Raw genomic sequence first — 22,390 nt, forward strand, 5'->3', positions numbered from 1 at the left:
GGCACTGTGGTAGCTCCCCCTGGTCAGCCAGAGTCTGTGGGCACTGTGATAGCTCCCCTGGTCAGCCAGAGTCTGTGGGCACTGTGGTAGCTCCCCTGGTCAGCCAGAGTCTGTGGGCACTGTGGTAGCTCCCCCTGGACAGCCAGAGTCTGTGGGCACTGTGGTAGCTCCCCCTGGACAGCCAGAGTCTGTGGGCACTGTGGTAGCTCCTCCTGGTCAGCCAGAGTCTGTGGGCACTATGGTAGCTCCCCCTGGTCAGCCAGAGTCTGTGGGCACTGTGGTAGCTCCCCCTGGTCAGCCAGAGTCTATGGGCACTGTGGTAGCTCCCCTGGTCAGCCAGAGTCTGTGGGCACTGTGGTAGCTCCCCTGGTCAGCCAGAGTCTGTGGGCACTGTGGTAGCTCCCCCTGGACAGCCAGAGTCTGTGGGCACTGTGGTAGCTCCCCCTGGACAGCCAGAGTCTGTGGGCACTGTGGTAGCTCCCCCTGGTCAGCCAGAGTCTGCGGGCACTGTGGTAGCTCCCCCTGGTCAGCCAGAGTCTGCGGGCACTGTGGTAGCTCCCCTGGTCAGCCAGAGTCTGTCAGCACTGTGGTAGCTCCCCCTGGACAGCCAGAGTCTGTGGGCACTGTGGTAGCTCCCCTGGTCAGCCAGAGTCTGTGGGCACTGTGGTAGCTCCCCTGGTCAGCCAGAGTCTGTGGGCACTGTGGTAGCTCCCCTGGTCAGCCAGAGTCTGTGGGCACTGTGGTAGCTCCCCTGGTCAGCCAGAGTCTTTCGGCGCTGTGGTAGCTCCCCTAGCCCTGTGATCCCCCTGGCTCCACAGCACATCCAGAGCTCTAGCCAAGACTGAAATGACAACTGCCTCTGATGTATTGAAAGCTGTGCTGTCTCTCTTCCATGCCAAGGTCACCTGTCAGTCTCAGTCGTAGTTACACATATAAGCACTATATAGGAACAAGTATGTTCTTTGCTAGTGAAAATTGAGACAAATTTAAATGTCTAGTGGGAAGTGTTTATTTTAATGAGAGTATATCTGTAGTTTGAAATGCACCTTTAGGAAAAATGAAGTAAATCTAAGTATGCTAATATGCAAATGTGTTCATGCCTCCAGGAAGGGAAAAAGTATAGAAAAACTCCCCATTGTAAGTGTTATTTTTTAAAAATTATTTCTGTTTCTATATTCAACAAATCAACTGGTAGAATGGCTGTCGGTAGCGGCACTCCTGGAGAATGAGATTGAAGCTGAGATTAAAATTACAAGGGAGAAAGTTGCCTTTTTGCAGTTTGTAAATAAATGAAGCTCTGAAGGTTTTTTTCTGTGTTTAAGGTCTCCCTTAGGTTCTGTGTTCCTCCGGGCTGGGGACTAGAGTCAGGTTGGTAGCTTACATGCCTCGCCACCTCAGCAAACGGTGGCTCGGAGGCACAGGCAGTTGGGTCCTTAGACAAGCTCTAGTTTGGTACCCTATCTCTAAGGGATTTTTATCCCCCAGAGATTAGGAACAAAGGGTGAAAGAGCAGAGATGGGTGCACCAATAGCACCTACTCGGTCTACTACTTGAACTAGCTCTTTCAAGGGCCCTGTATTTCCTTTAAAAGCACTGGATGTGATAGACTCCAGGCATTAGTGAAGGCATGTGATGTGTGTCCATAAACAGTCAAGTCCTAATCTAGTAAAAGACGGTTGCCATGGGTGACAGCCATGCTCTACTCTCACTTCCTAAGCAGACTGTGGGATGTGTAGGGCCTGGTCCAGGGAGAGTATGTTGCCAGTTGGATTTGTTCTCAAAAAGAAAAAAGAGAAAAATAAGAGAGGCTAGGACAATAAAAATAAAGGCTATGACTCTATATGAACTAATCTTGTTGCCGTGAAGGCTTAGTGACCGTAACAGAGGTGTCAATGCACTTTAATAGCCATCTCTAAAGGCTGTGTTTCTATACAAAGACACTTAAGCCAAACAGGAAACCACCGAAAGCCTCGTGGCAGTTTGGTTGCTAGGCCTGATTTATTGAAATATGTCCATTTCATTATGACCAGTGCTCTTGTTATAACATTGCACTATTTTTCTCTTCTCTGCTTTCTCTTCACTCAGGCTGAAGAATTGCAACCTGGCTATTCTGTGTCCAACTACATGTACGTGGCCAAGGTAAAAAAGGCAGCCACTCACAGACCCCTCTGAGGACATAGCAATAAGTGTGGGCTGCCTTTAATATGAGCATTTCTTTTCATTTTTAGTGTTACGTTGATCTTGAGGAATCTCAGGATGCTTCGAAATTCTGTAACTTGGCATTATTACTGCCTATTGTTACCAAAGAGGTAAGTCTAGGCAGTGACAGAGTGTGAGGGCCTCACCAGTACTGAGGTGCAACTATGAGCAACTGGAGTTTTCTTTATTGGTTTAATAAATTTATTTATTTATTATTCCAGCTGTATTAGAGTGTACTTAACATAACTCTATGTATGTAAGACACACAACTTGGCGCTTTTGGTTTGTGTACACACTGTAAGATGATTACCACAATCAAGCTAATAGATGCAGGCATATATCACCACACACCACTGTTTTCATTGTCAAAACCACCAAAGAGTGCTCTCTCTCCTGTTTCAAGTGTTCGGTGGAGAATTACTAACTATAGGCAGTGTGCCGGGCATCAGCTCTCCAGACCTTACTCATTCATGAAGCTTTGCTCCCTTAACCACTTCGAAGAAAACGCTAAGATGCTGGAAACTATGGCTCTTCTCTTTCCCTATGATGAAACTTTCATTTATAACAAAACTTTATGACTTCGGTTTTGTATATATTAAAAAAATTTTTTTAAAGTTGCCAAATCTGTGTAGGATAGCTTGTCGCTGGGAGAGCACAGAATCCTTTAAGGCACATGCAAATCATGAACTGTCATTAAGACACCCTGGTGCTTGCTGGGTATAAAACTGTGGGAAGGGGCTGGGCAGATGTGCCGGTGGGTCAAGTGATTACTGCCCAACCAGCAGGACCTGAATTCAGACCCCAGCACCACAGTGGACACAGTACTCAACATTCCATGTCCTGGTGAGAGACAGTGGACAGGTCTACAGAACAACTGTAATGCAAAGAAGTTACAAGTGCCACAAGAAAGATGAAGGATGCTATGACAGTTCACAGGCAGGGGAGGAAACTGACGGTGAGAGGTCCTCACTGTACTTTGTGCTGCTGTTAGTTTAGCGAGGGATAATCTAGCTACAGAATCATTCATTGAGTCTATCTCAGAGACAGGTGGTTATACATATAAATCACTTTATCCTATGTTCTTTATAAAAAGGAAGTTGAATTCCTGACAGTACATTTACAATTTAATAATACAAACGAAGACCAGGAAAAAAATGGTGGTCAGTTGCCCGTGCTATTTTTCTCATTATAGAGTTAGTTTCAGTGTCCAGATTTTGAAGCTGGATTCCCCCTAGTGCTGCTTTCTGTTACCGCTGACACCGTCCTCCTCTGTGTGGGATGAGGACCGTGGTGCTTCTCACCAGCGCTTCCCGAGTGGTAACATGCTAGGTGTACCCGGCACTAGGGACACAGTGACAAACAAAACAATTGCTGCTCCTATCATGGAGCAGTCACACAAACAACTACGCAGTCAGTCACTGTTGCGCTGCCTGGTCTGCAGGGAACATAAGAGGGGGCCTGTCAGGCGGTCTGTGGGAAGACACAAGGACTGTGCATAAGAGGGGGGCTGTCAGGCGGTCTGTGGGAAGCCACAAGGACTATGCCGGAAGGTTCCTATGCTCTGGTGTTCCGCCCTGGCAGCAGCATGGAGACAGTCCCAGTTGAGTGCCTCTCCCCGGGACATTCTACTACGTTGCTACTCCCACTGTCAGCCATTTGGTCTCTAGAGGCCAAATTACTGCATATAAACAGCTTTACAGTCAAAGAAAGTACAGTCTTTCCCTTATTTATGTGAGCATATCTGCACATTGAGACGCTATCACAGATCCTAAGACAGATTCTTTATAAGAGAAAACAAAAGGAGTCCCTGTGTCTAGGGCAGTGTACAGTGCGTGCTGAGAGAGAGGATGGCTTCATCAATAGCCTCACCACTGTTTGCATAGAGGGAATGTCAGGTTCAGTGGCCTGGGGTGTGCTGAGGAGACTCAGATGGGAAAGATGTCAGAATACTTCAATTTACAGTGATAGAGGCACTAATTTGAAGAGAAACTTACTTGAAATTTCTACAGTATTTTCAGATGACATTAATCACTCATAGGAGAGTACTCCCCAGTATAAACCACTTGGTAAAGTCAGTAATGAACTGTATAACATTTATGAAACATAATGTGACATATTTGTATATGTAATCTGTGTATATATGGCTCTTCCTGGGTAATCTCAGGTAACTTCAAATCCTGCTGCCAGGGTTATGGCCGTTTCACGTCTCTTAGAAAAGGGAGGCAGGACGACTGCTAACAAACTGGCAGAACCATGTGTCAACCTGTGTAGGAGCCTTTCCCCTCCTGAATCCCACTCCAGACTGTATGGGGAAACTGCTCCTTTAACTGCGTTCTCATAGGTCTGTATCCTGCACGATCCTAAGAAATCTACAGTCTGCGTGTAACAGCCTTTCATGAAACCCTCCTACACCCAAGAGTAGTCCATTTCAGAGCATCTAGTGTGTCAGGACATATGTGTGACATTTCATTGTACATTTGTGTTTTCTTTATAGGACAAGGATGCACATAAAGAGGTGAAAAAAATTATCTGTTCTTTGAAGAGGTAAATAAAAGAACTTATTCTTCAGCAAACCCAATACGGTCTAGTAGAATTTATCGGGATTGTATTTTTTATAACGCTTTTCCCCTTAATGTAAAGATTATGTGTTCTCGTTTGATCTGAAGGTATAACCATGCCTCCCACGGCAGCTGCACTATGAAACAAATCATGTTATCTGGAGACAGGATTTGCTCTGTTAATATATAATGATCTCTGAACATGTATGCTTCATTTTTTTCATGTCAATAAACTATAGCCTTTAGAATGTGTGTGTAACTAACACTTAAATCATCCTAATACAGTGCACCTTAGTGAATTATATTGGTTCAATAGACTTTATAAAATAAAACAATTTCATTCATAATGATCAAAATGTAAACAATGTGCACAGTTGCTAGATAAAGGACAAAAGAAATATAGCTAGTAATCAGAGAAATGTAGATAAAATTACAATAAAAATACTGTTTTACTATCAAACTCTGAAGTTCTTTTCCTTTTTTGAAGAAGTGGTCAATATTAGCAGTATTACTATAAAATGAAATGCGTTTATATATTGTTAGTTGGAGGGGGTTTTTGCTACAATTCTTGGGTTAAGATATATCTAAAGCCTAATAAGTATGTTAAGTGTAATCCTGCAATGTCACATCATGGAACTAGCTGTAGCAAGAAGGCACGGGTGATGTATGAGCAGTCCCAGCAGCACCACACTCTGCCCAACAGCAGGGCGGCAGCCACGCGTGCTAGGCTTCACCACAGCAGAGATATTTTGGTATTAAAAATGATTGTGTGCTCAGCATGGTGGCGCACTCATTAATCCCATCTCTCAGGAAAAGGAGGAGGCATGAGTGTGAGTTCTAATCTGGACTGGGCTACAAAGCAAGACCCTGTCTCCAAAAAATACACACACAGATATGATGTCATGATTATGATGTGATAGAGAGAGAAGCAGGAAGACTGAGAAGCAAGACTCTGTCTCATTCGTGTGTGTATGTGTGTGTGTGTGCGTGTGTGTGTGTGTGTGTGTGTGTGCGCACGCGTGTGTGTGTGCGTGTGTGCGTGTGTGTGTGCGTGTGTGTGCATGTGTGCGTGTGTGTGTGTGTGTGTGTGTGTGTATGCGCACGCGCGTGTGTGTGTGCATGTGTGTGTGTGTGCATGTGTGTGTGTGTGCATGTGTGTGTGTGTGTGTATGTGTGTGTGTGTGTGTTACAGGGAAATGCATAGAATAGCTTGTGAACAAGACAAAATGGTACATTGATGTGTTACCAATTATGTGATAATATGCTAGGAAAGTCTTAATAGAAAATGAACTAAAATAATAACTAGTTTTATTTCTGTGTGTTGGAGCTTTATTTGCTGTATTTCCCAATTTTTAGTAATAAACCTAGATTTTTTTTTTAATTAAGCTTAGTCATCAGTGATTGATAAAGATTGTCTGGTACCCTTCAAGTATCCTAGGAATTAGAGTGGAAACTGAACTTTCTGTTTGCTCTCCCCAACACACACACAGACACATAGACACACATACACAGACACACACACACACACTCACCCACAACTCACAAGCCTTTCTTAGAGATGCCAGCTCTCATAAGTGGCCAGTTGAGGTACCAACTCATTCGCTTTCCTCTCCAGCTGGTCTACTGCCTAGATGGGGGAAGAAACCACTCAGCTCACCTCACGGCCTTTGCAGAGGCTACCATGCTATCAATAGTAACTGGCAAGCTCTAAAAAGCTAAAAATAATAAATAATACCACTAGTAATAGGCAGGTTGAGGCAGGCTGTTGCAGCTAACAATAATTGGCATTGTATTAGTCACATCATAGGCTTCGTGGAAACTGCTCCACACCTCCTTCCAACAGAAAGATTCCTCTAAGGAATCTGAGAAGAAGGAACGGTGTCCTTGGCAGATTAAAATACATTAGACTAAATGTAATGTTCACTTATTTTGACAAAATTCATATTTGGTCCCTAATGTCAGTATGCGTTCAATGGTCATGTAGTAGTTTGTGAACAAGTCTTGATCCAAAAGCCGTGTGGCACTCCTACTTTAGCGATTTCTGGCTGGTGTGGCAGTTTCTCCCACAGAGTGTTAACAGGTCCCCACCCCACCACAGTCACACCTCCTAAAATAAGCACTAATCCCAGGCTGTCTGCGCCCCACCCCTCTCTGGAGCACTCACATCTTGTCTGGTTGCTGGCTGTACCAACCCATGTGGTGCAAGACGCATGCGTGATGGGACCAACTCAAGCGTCTGCTTTGTTTCTTTGCTTGTAAAAGCTGTTTTCCTTGTACACCCAACTGCATTGCACATAGAATAAGACATCCCCTCCAGGGAATGCCACACAAATTCCTCTGTGTGAACGCTAACTGTCTGTGGTTACTTCAGTCACCACTCAGGATACCTGACTTTGGAAAAGCCAGAGCCCGAGAGTCTCGACTGAGTTGAGGATTTCGGCTGGATCTCTGAGAACGAGCTAACAGGACCTCTTCCACTTAAAGACGGAGTACAGACGCTCTGACCTATCAGGAGACTTCAAGCACAGTGCTGGGAAAAGGGAGTTCAAATCCACAGCTTTGAATATCTCCCGATGATACAAATCAAAACTGTATGTTACAATTTCTCATAAAACATTAAAGAAGTAAACACAAGGGTCCACCTGACATCTTAATGCTTCCATGTCCCTTGAGTTGTGCTGTTAGCTCTCCTTCCTGCGGGACAAATGGCCTTCGCTGTCACTTCGGTTGTCCCCCAATGTCATAGCAAAGCATTTTATTGTGTAATGCTTTTATACTTTTGAATTTAAAAAGCACATTAGTTAAAGTTGAAAGGGATTATAAATACGTCTTTCACACCAGAGTTCCCATTTTTAACAACAAATAGCTTAGGCTCTGAGGAACATAGTCGGGGCCAGAGAACTGTACTGGCTAAACCAGGACTGGGATCCAGACCGTGGAATCTCATGTATTCTCAAATTCGCCTTGAGCCTAGGGCTGTTTACATGTCATGCCTCGAGTCCAGTGTGGCTGGGACAGATCAGACTGCTCTGAGAACAGTAACTTGCATGGCGATTAATCATTACTCCTGAGCTGTTTTCCCAGTATCAACTCATTTTAGACAGCAGCCTCTTCCTGAGGCTGCGACCCTTTGCTACATACAGCTCCTCACATTGTGGTGACCCCCAGCCATAAAATTATTCTGTTGCTACTTCCTAACTGTAACTTTGCCACTGTTATTAACGGTAGTGGAAGTATCTGATATGTGACTCCCCAAAGGAGTCGGAGCCCTCGCTGAGAACACTGTTACACACCAACCCCGTGTAGAAAGCACATTTGATTTTACCCCATCTGTGTCATGTAAGCCAGAACACAAGACACAAATTACCCTGAATAAGGAGACTGGAAGCCGAGAGTGCTCCAGGGTCCGTGTTGTGACCTCAGCTGCTGCTTACTCCTGTTGGCTGAGTGCGGGAGGTAGGGGCAGGGCGGAAGTGGCCGGAACAACAGATAGAAGTAGCCAGAGGGAACTAAAACGAGGAAGAATGAGGCAAAAGAGTAAGGAGAAAATGTAAAGAAAAATATTTTTATATTAGCTTGTGCTTTCTAGTTTTATAGACTTCTGACAACCTATTGAATAATCTAATACATTAAACCTTTCTCATGTGCTTACCGTAGCCCCCTCCCTCAGATGAAGGGAGAAAAAGATAGGAGGCTTAACTTGAGCATCATGACCTCTTTTGTCTATGTGCACAGTAAGAGCCTCATTATAGACTTTATAGCTCATTAATTGTGGGGAACAAGACAAGGTAGATTTTAGAAGCAAGTAAAGTAATTTTCTTCATGTCCTGTATTCTTGGGGTCTCCCCCGCACATATTTTGCTTTAGGCTCCTGCAGCCAAATCATTAAGGATGAGTTTTTTAAAAAACAGATTTGTTGAGATATTATTGACCCACAGATAATTGCATGTACTTGACGTGAGTCACTTGGCAAAGTTTGACATGTATATGCCATGAGATCTCCGGCACAATCAAGGGCATTTCTATAACCTCAAACTCTTGTCCGTGCACTTTGTAGGCTTTCCTTTCTTCCTGCAGCCGTGCACAACCGCTGACCTGCTGGCTGTCGCTGTAGACTGAGTCCTGGGATTAAAAAAAAAAAAACAACTCCAAAGTAGGAAAGAATGGGCTGATGCATGTTACAAAAATGGGTGGTTCTCAAAATAATCATCCTTAAAGAAGCCAGACAGAAAGAGATCCCAATGTGTGTTTACATAAAATCCTACAGTGTTCCATCTACAGCAAGCAAGCCAGCACAGAGCAGGTTTCCCCCATCAGTTCAAGGCTGATTTCTATGTCCTACAAGCAAAATGTATAGGGTCCTCAGCAGTTGGCTTTTATCATCTGGCCATGAGGAACCAGCCAGACAATGGCCTGTGGTGTTTGGAAGACCTCTGGGGCCCGAGCTGTCACTGGAGGAGATGCACCATGCCTGACCATGCTGAGATTCATGTTTAATAACTCATATCTCTGAGAATAGTCACCCACAAGGGCCCTCCTTCCAAGTGCCCTTTAAAAAATCATAATATAGACTTTTAGGGCTTTTATTCTCTCTATGAGTGTCTCATATCGCATATGTTTTGATACACTGTGCTTTCACTTTTATCCACCGGAAAATAATTTTTAATTTCCGTTTGTATGTGTTGGATTTTTTAACTTGTTGAGACTCTATAGTACAAATAATTTCTATGTTGGTAAATGGTCAGCATACACTTAAAAAAAGAATATGGACTCTTCTTTTTTGAGAGAGAGAGAGAGAGAGAGAGAGAGAGAGAGAGAGAGAGGAGGGAGGGAGAGAGAGAGAGAGAGAGAGAGAGAGAGAGAGAAGAGAGAGAGAGAAAGAGGATCTATACTGTCTAGCTCTAGCTAAGTGATTCCTCCTACCTCGGCTTCCTGAACAGCTGGGCCTGTAAGTATTAACTACCATTGCCGACAGGAAATATATTCTATATAGATCAGTTATGTCCAGTTGGATAAAAATGTTGCCAAGTCTTTTAATCCCTTTGGTCTCCACTGCTTGCTTAAGTCAGGAGAATCAGGCTGGGGCAACCGTAGGGTTCTTGTGGCCCACCTCTGAGGAACTGCTCCTTCTGTGCCTTAAAGCATTGCTGCCTATGCTCTGCCCGTGTGGAAAGTCATGAAGCGGAACTTCGGGAAGATGCACCATTACATATAAACACCCATCTCCCCCGCCACCTTTCTAGGTCCACAAGCAAAGACTTGGTAACACAGCAAACTCAAAAGCACCACACTCCTTTGTTATGCAAAAGCACCACACTCCTTTGTTATGCAAAAGCACCACACTCCTTTGTTATGCAAAAGCATTCATAATGTTTCAAATTTGCCTACTTTATAAAATAAAGCAACTAAATCCTCTATGTAGATTTTGGACTTTGGTTAGAGTTGAGCTAACTCTTGCTTGTCTCTAAACAGCATCCTTGCTCTTGGTGATAAAATTAACTGCTTATGAGGAGCTAAGTCTTACTTTTCCCCTCCTTGAGCTTTTCATGTTGGGTCATCTTAACCAACTTAAAGTTGGGAAATCTAATTTAATACTAGGAAAATAATCTGCTGGAAATTACTGCATTAGAAGTTACTAATGCCACGCAACTGTGGTTCCAGCCAAACCCTAATTGGACAGTCCTTTCCAGGCAGGGACACTGGTCCTGCAGTGATGGATATGGAATGCATTTGGCTCACAGTGTTGACTGCCATAATTTTTTTAAAGGTTTCAGTCATAAAGATAGCAATTTTATAGCCGAGCCATTAGCTGTTATCATTATTTGTTTGAAATGTATTTCCTTCCCCTTGTTTCCTTTAGTTCTGGGAGCTCAGGATTCCTTGCAGTTTTAGTTAATCAAACATTTATTAAGCTAATATTTAAAGACCAAGCACTGACTCATAGTTTATGGGGACCTAAAGTTTATTTAATTTGTGGAATTTTTAGTAGTAAACTACAAGAAACATAAATTTTAAAAAATCAGCTTTGAAAGTGACTACATTTTTATAATGTGAAAGATGTTCCAACAAATTATAAAATTTCAAAAGCTAAAAATATAACTATTCTAAAAATCCAAAAAAAAAATAGCCCCTTATTATTAACTGTATGGCATGGGATAGCTTTGTCATGCTCCAACTTTTTGCATTTTACTCTTTGTTCATGCCCTCACGTGACACTAAATATTTCCACCAGTCTTTCCTCAAGCATCATGGCGTAGCAGTCATGTTTTATAGCAGATGATGTAGACACGTTCCTCTCAGGCCCACTTCAAATTTGTAGTGATGTGGTAAAACTCCTCAGTATCCCTTCATCCTAAAGTCATCTCTCTGGGACCTGCAGCCCCTTGAGTACCTTAGACGGCCCCAACAACAGAACCAGCTCTATCTGGCTTCTGGGCTTCCAGAGCCTGTGCCCTCCATTTCATCTGCAGCCTTGGTGGGTCCCAGTAACCCCTGAAGCCTGAGTCATGGTGCCCCTCCCTCCCCCCCCCCCCCAAGCCAAGAAAGACTTCAAAACCCTGGTCTGAAGCTTGACATAACCCTCCAGAAGTAGGCTGATTTGCTGACGTGGACGTGGTGTACTGACTACCTTAAGTATCAAATTCACCCTAGACCGTGTAGGAAACCCCACGCGCACACACAGTTTGCTTCCTTGGCTCTTCATGCCTCCTTCCTGGAGCTCTTTCCTTGGGAGGATAATGAAAGAAAGAATGGCACGCTGATACCAATATCTTGTGGTGCCTTCCACGTTGCCCGCCACTTAAAGGCCAAATGAACCCTGTTTTCCTGCCCACATGTCCTTCCAACAGATCTCCAGAGCTGTCTCATTGTGCACACACTGTCTGTATGCCGGACAGACTGGGTTAGTCATTACTCAACAGCTTTCTGGCACTCCACTGCCCTACTGCTTGGTTTTATTCCTTATGGGAATGTTTCCTATAATAGGGATAAATACCTCTGGAAATCAAAGCCTGTCTCAGTGATGAAAGGTCCCCCGTTGAGGTTATTTTTATAAAACTGTGTTTGTTTCTCTCAGCTTTTCTCTTAACCCAGCTATCACGCAAATAATTGATACTCTTTTGTATGTGTTTAATAATAAGCTTCACAGCACAAGAACTGAGCAGTTACTACTGTAGTGAATGCAAATATATTTTTGTTTTGATCCCAAGTGTGGGATGTGAAACAGACTTGTGTGAAGGTGTGCAGTGTTTTTCCACTGGAAACAGACTTGTGAGGAAACAGGTGATGCTTGTCCACTAGAAGCTAGGATAGGTTAAGAAAATGATCATGGAAAACAATGGCTGGAACAAAACAGATTTGATGATGCCATTTACCTAGTTCACACAAGTAGGACACTAGACCTAGAGGCCTGGTTTCCACCACTGGTTTGGACAGCACTTAAATAAATCATATCAGAGCTGTATATTCAATTTCAAATCAATTTCAAACCACTTAGGATTAATGTCCTTGGGGACTAACTCTGTTTCCCTTTACTTTGTTTCAACTTTTCTACAAAGTAAAGCAGTTAAAAACAGTAGACAAACAAAAATTCTTGAAATTTGTATAATTGTTAACTTAGCCAAGAATGTATCAGCTATGTCCCATGGGAGGGAGAAGAGACGTGGAGATGGTTCACTGGAAAGGAAAGCAGCAATTTAAGGGGAATTTTGGAAAGAGGGCTTGGAGGCCATATGAGAGAAATCATGGGAATGGCCTAGAAGGTGCCTACCTCTTAGGGCACAGTCTACTTTGTCCCTGGTAGCGGTGATTTCTCCATGAGATGTTTCTGGTTATACTTTGTGCCCCTTTTTATTTCACATAAAGCTGTGAGTTTTCACTGCTACAGAACCGTAACTTATACTTTAGAACATTCTTGAGGTCATGTGCTGTCTAATACTTGTGAATTCCTATCTGTTGCTGTTGTTATTTTGTTTTGTTTTGTTGTTGCTGCTGCTGCTGCTGTTGCTGTTGTTGGGGAAGGTATCCTGTCATAGGGTTGAGTGGGTAGGTGGGTTGGTAGTGTTAGGCACGGAGAAATCCCCAAATGTGTGTGTGTGTGTGTGTGTGTGTGTGTGTGTGTGTGTGTGTGCGCGCGTGTGTATGTGGCAATAGCCATGATGGCAGCAGTAGCTGCCATCGGCGATGGCTGAGATGATCTTGCCGACACCTGAGGTGCCGCTTCAGTGGCAGAATCCCTACAAACATGCCCTGAATTATCCAGAGAAACTTAGGAGCAAGGGAGTTCACCTTGGTTCCCCAGATCCCTTCAGCTAAGCATTCCCGGCACCCCAGTTCTTTACAAAGAACAGTTTGCTGGGGTTCAGTAATCCCGTACTGTGTCCTGACCTTCCTCCTACCACGATGGACATAGGTTCAGAATGGAACCTCTTCAGGATGCACAAGGTGAATGAGGGATGTAGTGACCACAAATAGTTACCTCCTCTGTTTAATGTCTTGTCCAAAGGAGAGCAGATAAGCTGGGTCAGTTCCTAAAAGATCGTCCTATGAAGAAGCTTGCGCATCACAAGGAATGCCTATGACTCACTCAGTGTTTTACTGGTCGTTTTGGAGACCAGCGGCATACTGTGGACCAGCACCTCAAGGAGGTCTTTGGAGAGAGCTGTCTCCAATTTTCTCAAAATTGAAAAGCTGTCTCATTTTTACATTAAATGTACCAAGCTGTAGATTAGACACAGGGAAATGCTGATGATTTAATTGTATTGTTTGATGAATTATGACAAATCTACATACAATGTAATCCCCATTATAATTAAGATGTAAAATATGTGTATCACCCGCCCCTCCCCCTCAGGCTCCCGTGCACCTCCATCCGGCCCCACATTAACTGGTAGTGTAGGCTTGGGGTTTTCTGCCTCTCTGTAAGAACATGGCGCTTTTGCTGTGCATGTTTTTGAGATATATACATGTGTGACATGACATATACATGTGTGGTTTTAATTTCATTTTGGAGGCATTTCTAGTTTGAAAACACCAAATTTATTTTACCTGCATGGGGTGACTTGAGGTTTGGAGTTAGGAAAAACTGACTTGAATCTTCATGCACAGGCCTTTCTGCAGATTTGTTTTTTGTTTGGATTTTTTTTAAACAGATATGTTTTTATCAAGTCTATAAACAGAAGAAAGTAAAAAGCTGGACGTGGTGGTGTTTCTCATAATGAGTATGCATTAACTTCCTGAAAAGCCACCAAGCTACTTTGCAAACACTTGTACCGCTTTGCACTCTGATCAGAAAGGCATGTGTTTTGGTTGTTCCACACACTCACCACCTCTTTGTGTCGTCTATCTTAGCCTTTAATTTCACACGCCCCAGTCGCGGTGTCTCTGTGCCCTCTCATGCACACGTTCCTGGTTGCTGATGTTGCTGTCACTTTAAGCATCTTCTTCCTTGACACCATTATGCCAACTAGTTCAGTGCCACCAACTCTTATTAATTCTACAGCCAAGGGCATCCTTGTTGGCTACTAGAAAACTCTTATCGGTTTTTCTTGATGTTTCATTCGTATCAATACATTAACTAGCAGCTCTTCTTCCCCTCTCATCTCAAGTTGAGATCACCAGACATGATCATTAAGTCTTGCCTGTGAGGAGAGGAGCCTGTGACATCATACTTACCGTTCAACCAAATGTGCAGAAACCCCCAGTGATGCAATCCCATCGGCCAGTCTGTCCTGGGACCTCTCACAGCACTGTCCAGACTTCTTCTTTTGTTATTCAGTTACATGTTTCTGCTGAATCGCTATCTCTCCATAGGGACACATATCCATTACCTAGACAGTAAAAAGACAACTTGGGCTGGGTTGTGGTGATGCACATCCTTATCTAATCCCAGCACCAGGAGGCAGAGGCAGGTGGACCTCTGTGAGTTTGAGGCCAGCCTGGTCTACCAAGAGAGGTCCAGCACAGCCAGGACAGCCAAGGCTATATAGAGAAACCCTGTTTCCAAAGCCAAAACAAAATAAAAACAATATCAAAAAGGCAACTAGGTTTATCTTGATTCTGTGCTTTTAAGCTGACCAAAAAGTACTTTTAAAGTTAAACTTGCCCTTTTTCTTTTGAGAGATTCAGTCTGAGGTAAAATTTATTCTACACTTCAGAGCAGTCATTTTGTGGCAACCCAAAATGTCATCGTGCCTAGGACATTATAAGATTCCTCCCCACCACCTCCTGGCCATGTTGATGTTTTAAAAAACAAAAGCAAAACCAAAAATCAACAAAACAAAAAAAAAAACTCATCTTGCCTGGATCTTATCACTGCAAAATAACGTATTGCTTTGAGTTTTTCACTGCATCTATTACTTTTAAAAGGACACATAGCTTAGTTGAGTTAATCACTGCATCTATTAACTTTAAAAGGACACATACCTTGGTTGAGTTAAAATTGCAGAAACCCAGATAAAAGGGATTATTAATCAAGAGGTTAATGCTTCCAGCTCCTTTTTTCCTTTTATGATGATGAGAAATAATGACATTTCTTTACTTTTTAGAATCTCCCTGGGGATGTTCTGGCAGGGCACTAACCAGAGTCACCGCTGTGTGGGAGTCAGGCAGTGGGGCTCCATGAGGTCTGGATGCCTCCCACCTCTTGCCTGATGTGCCTGGAGACGCCTCCTCTGCTACAGCCAGGACACTGTACTTGAGCTAAACATGATGAATGAAGGCTGAGCTCAGGCTAGACCCCTAACAGCACTACATGGGGGCTAAATGGCCAGGGTAGTGAGTTCTAGTCAGCTTAGCTCTAGCTGCTTCCTTGGAACCATCCCAGAGGAAGCACGGACATGAGAGAGGAATCCCAAGCATGAGAAAGAGACTGTTTCCGAGGAGAAATGGGGCCTCTCCACATACCTTCTGTCAGCCAGGAAGATAACCAACCGCCGTAAATCATCCAGGAGCATTCAAAATCCTGAAAGATACCCTGCATTGTCAAAGGAAGATTAAATTGTAGATATTAAAATACCTTAATATGGCAGTACACAGGCATTCTATTAAAATGCTCTAAACCCGAGTCCTCCAAACTTTCTTTGTTTTTACTTGGTTTGGCTTTGTTTTGCTTGCTTATTTGTTGTGTGGAGTTTTTTTTTTGGGGGGGGGTTTCTTTGGTTTCAGACAAGGTCATATAATATAGTTCAAGTTGGCCTTAAATCCATAACTCTCTTGTCTAGATCTTCTGGGTACTGTTTTTATAGAAGCATGCTATTATACACAGCCTCCAAATATTTTTATTTGCATTTTGATTTATTATTATTATATTATTATTATGTTTAAATGCAGATGTATGTATACCATAGTGCATGTGTGTGAGTATGTGTGTGTATGAGTGTGTGTGCATTTGTGTGTATGTGTGTGAATATGTGTGTGTGTGTGTGTCTATGTGTGTGTTTGTGTTTATGTGTGTGAGTATATGTAAGTGTGTGTGAGTATGTGTGTGTGTGCGTGTGTGTGTGTGTGTGTGTGTGTGTGTGTGTGTGTGTGTGTGTGAGAAGACAACTCTGTGGGGTTGGTTCTCTCTCTCATCTTTCACAAAGACTCCAAGGATGAAACTTAGGTCTTTAGACTCATAAAGTGTCAGAATATGGTTTAGGAATGCAGTCATGTGAGAATTCTGAGTGCTTGTGAGAAAATTGCAAGAAAATGAGACAAGAGGCTTGTGACCTCAGTTTCTTCAAAACACAGACTTGTTCTCGGAATGTGTTTTGGAGCTCCTCCCAGGTGTAGCAGATGGGAGTGAGTTTACCTCAGATTACTCATTATTGCTTGCTCCTGTTATCCAATGAGTGTTTAAACCAGCCTCGGTATGCCTCTAGGGACAAACATGTTCTTGCCACCTGTGGCTTGTCCTTGCGATTGTATGCGGCTTGAACTCATGAGAACTTTACTCATGCAACCTTTCTTAGCCCTCAGAGTGTCTGAGGCTCAGAATAAAGTTGCCTATTGCCTGAGACTCTAATCTGCCTCATCTATCAGTTCCATTCTCCCAGTTTCAACCCCTGCTGGGACAAGTACTTTCTACTGGCTAAACCATCTTCCTGGCCCTTTCATCCATTGATGTGTAAATTAAAATATGTTATCTAGTCCATTTAGAGTTGTTTATTCATTTATTTATAAATTGTAAATATTACTACCATACTAAAATGTTTATAAGAAAATATGCACAAACATAAAACACCTTCTTAATGGGTAGGAAGGCGGCTTAGTAGATAAAGTGTTTGCTATGCAAAGCGTGAGGACCTGAGTTCAGATGCCCCGCCCCCAAGTAAAAAGCCTCAGGACACACACCTCTAATCCTTCCTTGTACTTGGGGGAGGGAGAAAAGCTGTATCCCTGAGCTCTCTGCCCAGCTAGCCTAGAAGGATCAATAAGCTTCAGGTTTGGCAGAGACCTTGCTTTAAGGTAGGTGGAAATTCTGTGTTGTTTTATGGCTCTCCGTTTTGTTGCTAGTCTTCTTGTGCTGTCCTCTAGTCAGCAGCCAAACTCTGCCCAGGCAGGGTAAGCAAGTCTTCAATAGTTCCTGCCTCACAAATAGGTCTGTCAGATATATTGGGCCAGAAAGCTGAAGATGATGCTCCAAAGCTATAGAGAGTTTTAGGTGACTATTCAAGTAGAAAACTATCTCTGTCATCTTCTCATTTGGAAAGCTACTAACCTGCACTCCCGGCATACTCAGATAATCAAGTTTACTCCTTCTTAAGTCTCTAAGGGAGTTGAAGACCAGGTAGCTTAGTTTTACTATGAAGCTTAATTATTTATGGGGGTCTAGATAGGTGTTCTAAGTTGATAATGACAATATGTGAGGGAGATTGATTTACATTCAGAAATTTAGACATGCCAAGATAGGAAAGATGTCTTCTTCAAGGCTGTCAAATACAAATAGCCAAAACACTATGAATTTACATTTATATAATTCCTGATTGTGTCATGGTTCTTCTTGCTATAGGTAGTTTATTGTATATATGTGTAATAATATAAGTGTATATGTAAAAAAATAAAGAATAAAAAAATAAATAACTAAATAAAGCAAAAAAAGATATGTGGAAAGTGTGAAGAGGGCTCCAACATGCCTCTGGCTTCCACATGCACATATGAACATGTACCCACACATACACTACAGAGAGAGAGGGAGAGAGAGAGACAGAGAGAGAGAGAAGAGAAGAGAAAACATCTTATAGGATAAGATAACCTGATCTTGACTTTAAAAATTCTTCATTAGAAAATAAATGGATACTTGCTTAATATTACTCACCGTATTTAAAAACAAAACGTTGAGAAGCATTTACCTTGAAGTCAGGAACAGAACAAGATGATACTAGTGTTATTTATTAATGTCCTAGAGGTATTTGCTCTAATGAGCAAAACAACTAACAAAGTAGAGGGATAACACTGTCTAATAAGTACATTACACATAAATAAATACATTCTTATACTGGTAAACTTATATGTGTAGAAAACCTGAGGGATTATTTACAAAACCATTTCAACTATAAAAGGATTAATTAATAACATATAAAATAGTAGCCATCATATACCGACAGCAGCCATTTAGAAGACAGGCTGGAGTATAAATGCCTCATCTTCCATAACCTAAACAAAATCAAATCTCTAGGAATAAATAATAAGCCAGCAAAAATTGAAGGACTCTAAAGGTTTTAACAACCAGAAAGGCATGCAGTATTTTAGACAGCATTCTAAAATCACCAAATACCCTTCATGTAGACTACGCATGCCCTGCAATTTCAACATAAGAACTAACCAAGCCCGCTTTTGTTTTAAGTTCCAGGAGGGAAACAAACAGGAAGAGTTATATAAAAGCACTGAAAAAGTCAATTCAAGCAATGTGGTGAACTACAGAGACTTAAAGATAAAACATGTAACAATTATAGTCCTCAGAGACACACTGTGAGCAGGTAGATAAGTTGATGAAATAGGATGAAAAGCCTCTAAATGCATGTATATATTCAAATGTGTATGCTAATTCAATATGTGGTAAAAAAAAAAAAAGTGGTATATAAAAGAATTTTTCAAAGAGTGGGGTCTAAGAGGACTAGGGTAGGGTAGAAGAGAGCTGTAACAAGCTGTATGCTTTAAAGCAACTGGCGTACCTCACACTTCCGCTAGCACCTCATGTCCATAGGTCCCCAAGGGGCAGTAATTGCATCTTATATTGCATTCTGAGCACTCCCGTTTGTATTGAGACACACTAACAATGACATCTTATGAGCATGTACAGCACAGTAGCTGATCAACAGAGGTGACAGGTGCCTATAGTAGCTCTGAACACTGCAGCGTAAAAATGCCAGGTGGGAAGGTTATCAAGACTTGAGAGAAGTGAGGACATGGGAGGAAATTGATGAGAATAGCCTAGCTTGACACACTCACAGGAGTCTCCTAGGTATGGCTCAACTTTAAAAAAAAAATACAGCAATGCCTATCCTGGAGAATGGTGGAGGTCTCGCCGCAGAGATGCTTTATGTATCATCAGAGAGGAACAGCACATCATCCGAGCAGCAGCACAACACCAGGGCCCCACAGGCATGGTTCTGCATGTTCTCAAGCAAACCTGTGCCTGTTACATCCAGCTCACAGGGTTCACAAACCATCAAATGACCAATGGAAGTGTACTTGCCAAGCCCTGGAGCCCAGACCATAAGCCTTGCTCACTTCATCTCTCACCTTTTACTTCCTTAGGAGCCTGGAGTGACATCAGCATCTAAGTGCAGGTGGAGGAAGCATTCTTGCCTGCAAGCCTCTTGCTCTGTTTGCGTTCATATTGGCAGGCAGTGATGATAGGCATAGAGCTAAGCCAAACCAGGCAGCAGTGACGATGTCTCCGGATGTAAAACTCACATCAAAGCCCTGTTCTCCTGTCCTGGCATTCAAAAGACTATGGTTCTCAACCTGTGGGTCGCAGCCCCTTTGAGAATGGAAGGACCCTTTCACAGAGGTTACCTAAAACCACCAGGAAACAGATATTTACATTATTACTAAATATTCCTGTGTGGTAGTAAATAAGTAATCGTGATTATAATTATTAATAATTAATAATGCATATTGATATTTATAATACTGTGAGCATTATATTTATGATATATGAATAATATTAGATAATACTGTGATTCATAACAGCAGCAAAATTATAGTTATGAAGCAGCAACAAAAATACTTTTATGGTTGGGGGCCATCACAACATGAGAAACTGTATCAAAGGGTCACAGCATTTGGAAGGTTGAGAACCAGTGCTTTAACAGGTCTGGTAACACCACAGGGTTTCTTAGGCTCCTACTAGCAAGAAGTGGCCCAGGGTTCTCTCCTGATAACTGCTAAGATAGCAGCCTAGTGTCCAGAAATAAGTTAGTATATGCCATTTGAGTCTTTCTGCTTCTGGGTTAACTCACTCATTATGATCATTTCCAGTTCAATCTATTTGTCCACAAATTTCAGGAATTCTTTGTTTTTTTATGGCTGAGTAGTATTCCATAGTGTAAATGTACCACAGTTTCCTTATCCATTCTTCAACTGAGGGACATTTAGGCTGTTTCCAGGTTCTGGCTATTATGAATAAGGCTGCTATGAATATGGTTGAACAAATGTCCTTGTTGTGTGCTGGAGCATCTTCTGGGTATATTCCAAGGAGTGGAATAGCTGGGTCTTGAGGAAGCCTTATTCCAAGTTTTCTGAGATAGTGCCAGATAGAATTCCAAAGTGGTTGTACAAGTTTGCATTCCCACCAACAATAAAGAAATGTTCCTCTTTCTCCACATCCTTTCCAGCATGTGGTGTCACTGGAATTTATCTTAGCCATTCTTATGGGTGTAAGATGGAATCTCAGAGTCATTTTGATTTGCATTTCTCTGATGACTAAAGATGTTGAGCATTTCTTTAAGTGTTTCTCAGCCATTCGATAATCCTCTGTTAAGAATTCTCTGTTTATTTCTGAGCCTCATTTCTCAATTGGGTTGTTTGGTTTTGTGGTGTTTAATTTCTTGAGTTCTTTATATATTTTGGGTATTAGACCTTTGTCAGGTGAAGGGTTGGTGAAAACCTTTTCCCAGTCTGTAGGCTGTCATTTTGTTCTACTGACAATGTCTCTTGCCTTACAAAAGCTTCTCAGCCTCATGAGGTCCCATTTATTAATTGTTGACCTTAAGGCCTGGGCTGTTGGTGTTCTGTTCAGGAAGTGGTCTCCTGTGCCTATGTGTTCCAGGCTCTTCCCCACTTTTTCTTCTAACCGATTTAGTGTCTCTGGTTTTATATTGAAGTCTTTAATCCACTTGGACTTGAGTTTTGTGCATGATGACAAATATGGGTCTAATTGCATTTTTCTATATGTAGACATTCAGTTGGACCAGCACCATTTGTTGAAGATGCTATTCTTTTTCTATTGAATAGATTTGGCTTCTTTGTCAAAAATCAAGCAATCATATGTGTGTGGATTCATTTCTGGGTCTTTGATTCGATTCCATTGATCAACCAGGCTATTTCTGTGCCAGTACCATGCTGTTTTGATTACTATTGCTCTATAGTACAGCTTGAGATCAGGAATGGAGATTCTTCCTGAGGTTCTTTTAATGTATAAGATTGTTTTGGCTATTCTGGTATTTTTGTTATTCCATATGAAGTTGAGAATTGATCTTTCAATGTCTTTAAAATATTGTATAGGTATTTTGATAGGGATTGCATTGAATCTGTAAATTGCTTTTGGTAAGGTGGCCATTTTTACTATGTTATTTCTCCCAATCCATGAACAAGGGAGGTCCTTCTATCTTCTGATGTCCTCTTCAATCTCTCTTCAGAGATTTAAAGGGGCACGTCCCATGAAAGTCTTCACTTATCAGGAAAGTGGGATAGAGATGAGGACATCCTATTGGGACTCTCTGTGAGAGAAGTATGGGAGAATGGGGAAATAGAAGGATGCAAAGGGTCCTAGAAACCTATAAGAATAACATTATGACAGGCAGATTTGGGCCCAGGGGTTCTGCTCAAACTATGGTACCATCCAAGGACAATATGTGCAGTAAACTTCAAACCCGAACCAGATCTAACCAATGGACAGTACAGTCTCCACAGTTGAGTGGAGAGTGGAGAGTGGGGACTGACTTTCTTATGAACTCGGGTGTACCATATTTGACCATGTCCCCTTGATGGGGAGTCCTGTTGGCACTCAGAGGAAAGGATAGCAGGCTACCAAGAAAAGACTTGATACTCTATGAGCATATACAGGGGGAGGAGGTTCCCCCCAGTCACAGTCATAGGGGAGGGGAGTAGGGGGTAAGTGGGAGGGACAGAGGGAGGAATGGGAGGATACAAGGGATGGAATAACAATTGAGATGTAATATGAATGAATTAATAATAATAATAATAATAATAAAAAGACAGCAGCCTAGTGAGGGTAGTACTGTGCTGGCACTGGCAAGGATAAGCATGGCTGCCTGGGAAATGCTGGTGGCCTATTTCCGGTCTGGGGGCAGATCACAGAACACAGGAACATGTCTGCTTTATCCCTGGAGCCTATCAATCTCCTAGAAATATGGGCTTCTAGGAAAAGGAACCTGGTCTACAGGAGAAAGGCGCACAGCGAGGCT

The 22,390-nt window shown here is 42.5% G+C and overlaps 1 protein-coding gene across 4 annotated transcripts in view; it reads left to right on the forward strand.

The window, feature by feature from the left end:
• The window catches only part of RMDN2 (regulator of microtubule dynamics 2), a 49,235-nt gene extending 41,844 nt beyond the window's left edge, over positions 1-7,391 (forward strand). For 3 of the 4 annotated variants that reach the window (XM_084793124.1, XM_084793125.1, XM_084793123.1), the window contains exons 9-12: positions 2,086-2,139; positions 2,229-2,309; positions 4,694-4,743; positions 7,129-7,391. In XM_084793124.1, coding sequence (XP_084649250.1) covers positions 2,086-2,139; positions 2,229-2,309; positions 4,694-4,743; positions 7,129-7,183 — 240 coding nt within the window. In that variant the 3' untranslated portion in view covers positions 7,184-7,391. Of the gene's footprint in view, positions 1-2,085; positions 2,140-2,228; positions 2,310-4,693; positions 5,218-7,128 lie in introns of those variants that run through there. The other variant, XM_084793126.1, reaches the window with a different exon arrangement.
• The last annotated feature ends 14,999 nt before the right edge of the window (positions 7,392-22,390 follow it).

This window comes from Acomys minous (genome assembly GCF_964271855.1).
Source record: "Acomys minous genome assembly, chromosome: 8".
NCBI lineage: Eukaryota > Metazoa > Chordata > Mammalia > Rodentia > Muridae > Acomys > Acomys minous.